General features: G+C 44.0%; 1 protein-coding gene across 1 annotated transcript; it reads left to right on the forward strand.

The window, feature by feature from the left end:
* Positions 1–394: 394 nt before the first annotated feature.
* On the forward strand, positions 395–9,526 carry LOC310792209 (tripartite motif-containing protein 16-like; the record flags this gene model as incomplete). Its single annotated transcript, XM_083653937.1, has 3 exons — positions 395–657; positions 8,129–9,248; positions 9,348–9,526. The coding sequence occupies exons 1-3, from the start codon at positions 493–495 to the stop codon at positions 9,524–9,526; spliced, it is 1,464 nt and encodes a 487-aa protein (XP_083510063.1). The 5' UTR covers positions 395–492.
* Between the last annotated feature and the right edge of the window lie 280 nt (positions 9,527–9,806).

The following is a 9,806-nucleotide window of genomic DNA, read 5'->3' on the forward strand; positions in this document are numbered from 1 at the left end:
AAAGTCATCCTCAGTCCTTCATATTGAAATCAGAGAGAGAGAGAGAGAGAGAGAGAGAGAGAGAGAGAGAGAGAGAGAGAGAGATGGAGAGGGAGGGAGGGAGGGAGAGAGGGAGGGAGGGAGGGAGGGAGATTCTAAATAGTTTTACTGTTCAGTTTTCCACAAGCCATTTAGCAGGTTTTGGACCTTTATTTTAAAATGTTGCATGATTCATCCTAACATTAACTGTTGCTTATGTAGGCCCCTTGAATCTATTTGTCTATTCTTCTTCATATTGTAAACACACACTGCCTCTTTAAGACTGCTCCTCTTCCTGGATTATAGCAAAGCCTGATAACTCCTCCCTCTTCTTCCTGCTCTCCCACACAGCCTCTGTTACTGAGAAGAGAAATGGCGCAGCAAGGATTTCAGCTGGAAGGAGCAAACTGCTGTTCGATCTGTGCGGATCTACTGAAGGATCCGGTGACTATTCCCTGTGGGCACAGCTACTGCATGAGCTGCATTAAAAGCTGCTGGGATAAAGAGGATGAGAAGAAAATCCACAGCTGCCCCCGGTGCAGACAGACCTTCACACCGAGGCCTGTCCTGGTGAAAAACACCATGTTAGCAGAGTTGGTGGAGGAACTGAAGAAGACAGGACTCCAAGCTGGTCCCCCTGTCCACGACACAGTCTCAGCCATAGCAGAAAGGGCCGAGAGGCAGAAAGAGCTTGGGGTGAGTCGGCAAAAAATCCAGCAGAGAATCCAGGACAGAGAGAAAGACACAAAGGTGATTCAGCTGGAGGTGGTTGCTATCAATTTCTCTGCTGACAAAGCAGTGGAGGACAGTGAGAAGATCTTAATCGAGCTGGTCCGTCTCATTGAGAAAAGAAGCTCTGATGTAAAGGAGCAGATCAGATGCCAGCAGAAAGCTGAAGTGAGTCGGGCTGAAGAACTTCAGGAGAAGCTGATGCGGGACATCTCTGAGCTGAGGAGGAAAGACTCTGAGCTGGAGAAGCTCTCACACACAGAGGATCACATCCACTTCCTCCACAGTTACCACTCGCTGTCATGTCTCAGTGAGACTGCAGACTCACCCAGCAGCAACATCCGTCCTCTGCGTTACTTTGAGGATGTGACTGTGGCTGTGTCAGAGGCCAGAGATAAACTACAGGACATTCTGACAGAGGAATGGCCTAAGATCTCATGGCGAGTGACTGATGTGGATGTTCTACTATCACAACCAGAGCCCAAGACCCGAGCTGACTTCTTACACCATTCACGTCAGATCACACTGGATCCAAACACATTAAATACATGGCTGTCATTATCTGACGGGAACAGGAAAGCAACATATATGACAGAAAAACAGTTGTATTCTCCTCACCCAGACAGATTTATTGAGAGGCATCAGGTCCTGAGTAGAGAGGGTCTGACTGGACGTTGTTACTGGGAGGTGGAGTGGAGCGGGATGGGAGTTTCAATAGCAGTCTCCTATAAGAATATTGGCAGAACAGGAATCTCGAGCGAATGTCAATTTGGAAACAACGACAAGTGTTGGGCATTATATTATTACAACAATGGTTACCAATTCAGTCATAACAATATCAAAACCGCTATCTCAGGCCGTCGCCCCTCCAGAGTAGGAGTGTACCTGGATCACAGTGCAGGTATTCTGTCCTTCTACAGCGTCTCTGACACCATGACTCTCCTCCACAGAGTCCAGGCCACGTTCACTCAGCCTCTCTATGCTGGACTTTGGATTTGTGTTGGAGCCACTGCTGAGTTGTGTGAGCTTAGGTAGACATGAGTTACAGTAAAGCAGCGAGTAACGCAGTAAAAATAAAATACATCAATACAAAATCTATGTTGCTCAGCCTCATCATGTGGTTTTTCTGCTCTGCACTAGTCACCCTGTCAATCAAACAGTGTGGGCGGAGCTTATCTTTTCTCATGCTATACCTAGCCAGTTCTTCTTTTGTTCATTCTCAACAAACCAGTGATGTAAAATGCATATACTGTCTGGAGCAGAGGATTCCCCCCAGGAACGAGCTACAGACACCAGCTATATTTAGGCTACAATTATCTACTCTCTATCACTGATATAACACTCAAACTATCCAGTTCATAATGTGTTTTCATTGTCTGTTGTAGCCTAAATCATATGAAAATGTAAACTGTGGTCTGTATAGTTCTTATCTTTGTTTCATATTTGTATTGTTGTTTTTAATATTTTCTGCTGGTTCTGTTCCATGCATACATATGGGCCTTAATGGAGCCAGCACTAGAAGTTTCATAGCTCAATTATTGTTGATAATGTTGATTTGAGTCCGACACTTTGTAACTTTCTTTTCTTTTTTTCTCTTTTTTATTTATTATTATTATTATGATGATTATTATTATTATTATTATTATTATTATTATTATTATTATTATTATAGAAAATTGATAGGGAGAGAATTAATAGTTTTCCTCCACAGTGCTGACATGCTGCTTTAACAGACTGATTGTGTGGATGAAGTGAATATGTACTGTAGATGGAGAGATTGAACCAGAGTCTTGTTGACTCTTTTACCACGTTTTAGTGATTTGGTGTGATGAAAATGAATGTTTGCAAAGATCAATAAACAAGTATTTTCCAAGAATGTATTAAGTATTCTGTATTCATTCCAGGAAGTCTATCAAAACTCATAGAGAAAATGTGAAACTTCACTGTAGAGCTGCGTTAAAAAACAAAAGTGAGATAGATTTTTCCGGTTCAAATCGATCTTTATTTGAATGGTCCGATATCAATTCATAAATAGATGGATGACATTTGCCAATGAATCTCTATCTTTACAACTTTCTTCACTGAAACAGTTTTGTCATGGTCACTGTCAACTTTTGCATCATCTGTTGCTTTTTACAAACTGACTGGCTTTGTGCACTTGCTCACTAAACAGAGTTTCTTCTGCACGCCTGGAAAAGTTGGAAGAATGAATTTGATCATTTCCAGGTCAAGTTTGAGAATTGCATAAGAGATGTCTGAAAAAGTTTTGTTCAGTCCTCCTGACATATGACCACAGACTTTATGTAGTCATGGACCAGCTGTCCTTTAAAATATTGTGATGAAGAATCAAATTCAAAATGGTAGAGCTAGTTAAGCCACCATCAGACCATCAGAATATTTCACATTGAACTGAGTACCAGTAAAAAAAAAAAAAAATTGAACTATATACAGTATATATATATATATATACTGTAGTCCGTAACTACATAAATTCTGTGGGAGGGAGGTGGAAAAGTTGGTGTATCGATAAAAGGAAAATATAAGTGCAGTGGAAACATATTAAGCCAATCTAACCAAACTCCATTCAAAATCATGCAATTTTAACGGAAAAAGACTGCTGGATATCAGGTGGCTCACATCTAGAATTTACATTTTATTCACTCACAGTAACTGCTCCGTGGATTATATATTATGCTGAATTGAAGAGTGGTGCCTGGTAATCCATTTTACGTACTTCTGCATAATAACTTTAAATGAATATGTAATCTTTTTCATAGCAAGACAATGGCATGCACATATTGGATGTTGGTGAGAAACGTTAGCAGATCAACAGAGGCAGACAGCAGTGTGCTCACCAAGCTTTCCATCATGTTTTCCTTCTGGATGTTTTCTCTTTACCTCACTTATTCAGAGAACACAGGGTTAATTTCCCTCATTTGACGATTTGACTGGCATCTGGCGATGTTTTACTCAAGTTAACTGCTGGCACAGGGAACGGGGGAAGGGAAGCACAAGGAAACACACAAAGGATGGTGCCTAACGTCCCACTCAGCTGATCAGAACACTGAGCAGGGTGGGTGGAGGAGGGATTTGGAGGCAAGTGGCATGGGGCTGGACAGGGGTAGAGCAGGAAACCTCAGGCGGACGGCCTCAGGCTGGGAGCAGAACAGATCTGGATGCAGGACCAAAGGGCGGAGCAGGTCCGGAGAGTGATCAGGAGGCAGAGCAGAGGCCGAGCAGGTGGGGGGAGTGGAGACTGTGAGGTGGGGGGAGTGGAGACTGTGAGGTGCGGGGAGTGGAGACTGGGGGGGGTGGAGACTGTGAGGTGCGGGGAGTGGAGACTGTGAGGTGCGGGGAGTGGAGACTGTGAGGTGGGGGGAGTGGAGACTGTGAGGTGGGGGGAGTGGAGACTGTGAGGTGGGGGGAGTGGAGGCTGTGAGGTGCGGGGAGTGGAGACTGAGGTGGGGGGAGTGGAGACTGTGAGGTGGGGGGAGTGGAGGCTGTGAGGTGCGGGGAGTGGAGACTGAGGTGGGGGGAGTGGAGACTGTGAGGTGGGGGGAGTGGAGCCTGTGAGGTGGGGGGAGTGGGGGGAGAATTTTCGAATAATCGTTGTTATTATCAAGGTCGACTTTTATTATTGAAAGTCGAAATTCGAAGAAAAAAAAAGAAAAAAAAAAGTTTTTTTTTTTTTTTTTTTTTTTTTTTTGTGAAATGTTGCATTGTCTCCCCTGATTCTAAGTATAGTCGAATCGCTTGGTTTGAGCAAGTAAAACAATTTTTATAAGCATTTTAAGCAAGGTTTATGGAAAAATGAATGGCGGATGAAATCCCATGAAGAGGGAGAGGGGGTGACTTTGGCACCCCTTTGGCACTCAGACCTGAGCCTACTAAATATTTAATGAACCACTCATGATTGTCAAAACTGTTTTTTATTTTCGAAAATGTCAATGTCATGTAACATGTTCTTTACTTCAGTGGTGCAATGCTTGTTTGAGCTAAAAATCCACAGCAGAAGCTTTTTCTATTAATTAATAAAGCCTCCTTAGATTTAGAATCAGGGGAGACAATGCAACATTTCACTCACACACAAAAAAAAAAAAAAAAAAAAAAAAACATTTTTTTTTTTTTTTCGAATTTCGATTAAAAGTCGACTTTGGCCAGCGAATTTCGAATAGTGTTTTTGCTAGAAATGCCCATCCCTAATATAAATCAAATCAATTATTATTATTAATATTATTATTTTTGATAGGGTGTATTGATAGGGTGTACCAGCTCAGTGGCCTTGTGGTTTGAGTGTCCGCCCTGAGACTGGGAGGTTGTGAGTTCGATCCCCGGCCGAGTCATACCAAAGACTATACAAATGGGACGCATTTGCCTCCGTGCTTGGCACTCAGCATCAAAGGGTTGGAATTGGGGGGTTAGATCACCATATGATTCCCGAGCGCGGCACTGCTGCTGCTCACCGCTCCTCCAGGGGATGGGTCAAATGCGGAGAACAAATTTCACACACTCAGGTGTGTGACAATCAGTGGTACTTTACCTTTACCTTGTACTTTTTTGAATATTTTAAAGTCAGTAATTTTACTTTACTTTTACTTTAATTGGTACCAGTGTTGGGTTACGCGTTACTGTAATAATATTACTTTTCCCAGTAACGACTAGTGTAACGAATTACTACTACAATTGCAGTAATAATATTAGCATTACCCCAAGATAAAAACATTCATTACATCCTTACTATGGTTGATTCCATTCCATGATTGCTCCAGTGAAGTGATTAGACCTATTCACACGTATACGCACATGCAAAGTCTGCATTTTGATGAGAAAGGACGCAATTACCAATTCTGTGGGGTGTAACGGAAAAGTCATATAACGAGTAGTGTAACGAATTACTGTTGACATGGAGTAATAAGTTTAGTTTAGTTTTAGTTTTAGTTTATTGCACATAAAAAAACAAAAAACAATACATGATAGATTAAAAACAAAACATATTGATTGGGAAGGGAAGACAAAGCCATTAAGTAAAGTAATAATATGAATTTTGAAAACATTAATGGGGAATATATTACTTTTTTTAAAGTAACGAGCCCAACACTGATTGGTCAATTTTCACTCAAGTATTTTAATTCGCTACATTTGAAATCCCATACATTACAGAACAGATTGTGTGTCTCTCCATCAGCAGCAGAACATGGATCAACAAACTGACAAACCTGTGGATCCATTCACAGTGAGAAGCGGAATCTGACCTTACTTTGTTTCTGCACTTTATTTGGTATATTGGATGGAGTTAAACTTTCTCAACCTTAATGAAAATAAGAGTGAGAAAACGTATGTTTGGGCGACCCGACCTTTTGGATGGCTGTGTAACTCTTCACCATTTAGCCTCTTACAATCATTCATCTATTAAGAATCTTTGGTGTGTTTTTTGACAGCTCATTTAAATTTGATAAACATATGTGTGTAAATGTGCTTTATGAATAAACTTTGACTGGGCTTTGACTTGATTTCTAATATTAGTTAAGGTCCTATATGTGTAAGAATCAGGAAGCAATTAACATGTAGCACCCCCCCCCCTTCCCCCCAATGAGTAAACACCCCACAATGTAACTTAAAAAATGAGACCAGCCATGTCTCTCTCCTTCTATGATTTCTATGAGAAGGACTTGGGAGGACTCAGGCTGTTTCTGCATGCTTCTGCTTCATTTCTACAACACAGCCCAGCCAGTAAACCAGAGGAGAAGGACAGCAACACTAGCTAACATAAGCTTAGAAATGGAGTCTGCTAAAGTCAGCAAACGCCCTAAGCACACAAATAAAAGTTAAATCTAAAGCCCGCCTATCACAATGTTACTTTGCCCATGCAGCTGAGCAGCTCAGAGTCCGGCCGCTAACGTTAGTAGCTGAGATGGCCGGCTGGTCCTGGCTCCTCAGATCACGAAAATCAGGTGCTGCATGCTTACTTTTGTTGACTTAAAAAAATAACTATTAATTAAGCAACATAAAGTGCCATATTTACAGAGCTAGAGCCAAAAAGAAACATATGTAATGTTTACACGAGGAAGCCCCTCAAGGCAAATATTGGTGGGTTGTGTACTCACATGTACGAAAGACAAGGATTCACGCATTCAAAGACACGTGAGTAGGGCGTAAGTGAAGGATCCCCCCCCCCCCCCCCCCCCCCCCCCCCCCGTGTTGGTGTGAACACACAGTAAGACGCAAGTGAGGTAAATGTATATCCAATTAGGAGAAATGGGATGTCCACTGCCTCTTTAAAACCGCTCCTCTTTCTGGAATACAACACAGCATGATAACTCCTCCCTCTTCTTCCTTTTCCCTCCCCTTTCACAGATCTGCCAGTTTAAAGATGGGTGTAAATAACATGTTGTGAAGGGCAAGAGCCGACATGCCCATTCACTGCAGATCAGCAAATAAACATGAAGACAAGGAACAGACTTTTGGTTTGTATCAGAGCACATCTTGTTTTAACAGCCAGTGAAACTAGAGACCACCTTGCGATGGGATCACACCAGCTGCGACGCCTATACCCCCCTACTTCCAGACTCCTTGCTTGACCACACACACACACACACACACACACACACACACGCACACGCACATGCACACACACACACACACACACACACACACACACACACACACACACACACACACACACACACACACACACACAGGTGAAAACAATACCCACACAGAGACTCACAAGGTGAAACCAATACCAGCCACTTGCTGTTGCGGCAGTTGCGCGGCAGGTAACTATCTGACACTGTTACTGAGGAGGGAAATGTCGCAGCAAGGAATACAGATGGGTGAGACACAGTCATCGAAAATGGAAATGGCGCAGCAAGAAACTCAGTTGGACGAGAAACGATCAGTGAAAAGTGAAATAGCACAGCAAGAAACTCAGCCGGACGAGAAACGCTCAGTGAAAAGTGAAATGGCGCAGCAAGAAACTCAGCCGGACGAGAAACGCTCCGTGAAAAGTGACACGGAGCAGGAAGGGATTCAGCTGGATGAAACGCGGTCAGTGAAAATGGAAATGGAGCAGCGGGGAATTCAATTGGACGCAAAACTCTGCTGTTCCATCTGTGTGGATCTACTGAAGGATCCGGTGACTATTCCCTGTGGGCACAGCTACTGCATGAGCTGTATTAAAAGCTGCTGGGATGAAGAGGAGGAAAGGGAAATCTACATCTGCCCTCAGTGCAGACAGACCTTCACACCGAGGCCTGTCCTGGTGAAAAGTATGATATTAGCAGAGTTGGTGGAGGATCTGAAGAAGACCGGAATCAAGACGATAGAAGCTGGTCCCCCTCCTCCTCCTCCTCCTCCCCCTCCTCCTCCTCCTATTCCTGAGCACTGCTATGCTGGACCTGGAGATGTGGCCTGTGATGTCTGCACTGAGAGAAAGCTGAAAGCCCTCAAGTCCTGTCTGATGTGTCTGGCCCATTACTGTGAGCAGCACCTCCAGCCTCACTATGATGCACCTCCATTACAGAAACACATACTGGTCGAAGCCACCATGAAGCTTCAGGATGACGTCTGCTCTCTCCATGACGAGGTGATGAAGGTTTTCTGCCGTACTGATCAGCAGTGTATCTGTTATCTCTGCTCCATGGATGAACATAGAGGCCACGACATAGTCTCAGCTGCAGCAGAACGGGCTGAGAGGCAGAAGGAGCTCGGGGTTTGTCGGCAAAACATCCAGCAAAGAATCGAGAACCAGGAGAGAGATATGAAGGTGCTTCAAGAGGAGGTGGAGGCTATCAATCTCTCTGCCGACAAAGCAGTGGAGGACAGTGAGAAGGTATTCACTGAGCTGCTCCGTCTCATTGAGAAAAGAGGCTCTGATGTGAAGGAGCAGATCAGATCCCAGCAGAAAGTGGAAGCGAGTCGGGCCGAAGAACTTCAGTTTAAGCTGAAACAGGAGAATGCTGATCTGAGGAGGAAAGACACTGAGCTGGAACGGCTCTCACACACAGAGGATCACACCCATTTTCTACTCAATTTCCTCTTGCTGATACGTCTCAGTGAGTATACAGACTTACCCAGCACCGTCCGTCCTCTGCGCTACTTTGAGGATGTGACTGAGGCTGTGTCAGTGGTCAGCGATAAACTACAGGACATCCTTACCGAGGAATGGCCTAAGATCTCACAGACAGTTACCGACGCGGATGTTTTACTGTCACAACCCAGAGAGCCCAAAACCAGAGCTGAATTCTTCGAACTTTCACATCAAATCACACTGGATCCAAACACAGTAAACCCAAAGCTGTTATTATCTGAGGGGAACAGAAAAGCAACACGTCTGCCAGAAGAACAGTTGTATTATAATCACAAAGACAGATTCATTAACAATTTCCAGGTCCTGAGTGTAGAGGCTCTGAGTGGACGTTGTTACTGGGAGGTGGAGCGCAGCGGCGGTCGAGTTTCGGTAGCAGTCTCATATAAGGATATTAGCAGAAGAGGAACCGCAAGTGAATGTGGATTTGGTAACAATGAAAAGTGTTGGGCATTATATTATTACAACAATAGTTATCAATTCAGACATAACATTATCAACACTCCCATCCAAGGCCCTCGGTCGTCCAGAGTAGGAGTGTACCTGGATCAGAGTGCAGGTATTCTGTCCTTCTACAGCGTCTCTGACACCATGACTCTCCTCCACAGAGTCCAGACCACGTTCACTCAACCTCTCTATGCTGGACTTTGGGTTGATACTGGAGCCACTGCTGAGGTGTGTAAGCTTAAGTAGACAGGAGTTATTCAAGTAAACAAGTGCAGATTTGCAGTAGCTGTGACCACATATTGAAATGCAGGATGGCGGGGGCAGCCCACCCTACTCTGCCTCTGTCACCCTGTATTTTGAAATTTGACCCCCACCACCCCCTTTTAGCCAATTGGCAAGAAAACAAAACGCACACTCGACCCAAATGTCAGCCCTCTAGGGCGGAAAACTGTGGTCGCCAAAGGTGGTGAACCTTTTGTGGACCAACAGAGCGACCTATTCACCTTATGTAGCCCCGCCCACTTGA

Source organism: Poromitra crassiceps, assembly GCF_964638095.1.
Source record: "Poromitra crassiceps genome assembly, chromosome: 17".
In the NCBI taxonomy this organism is placed as follows: domain Eukaryota; kingdom Metazoa; phylum Chordata; class Actinopteri; order Beryciformes; family Melamphaidae; genus Poromitra; species Poromitra crassiceps.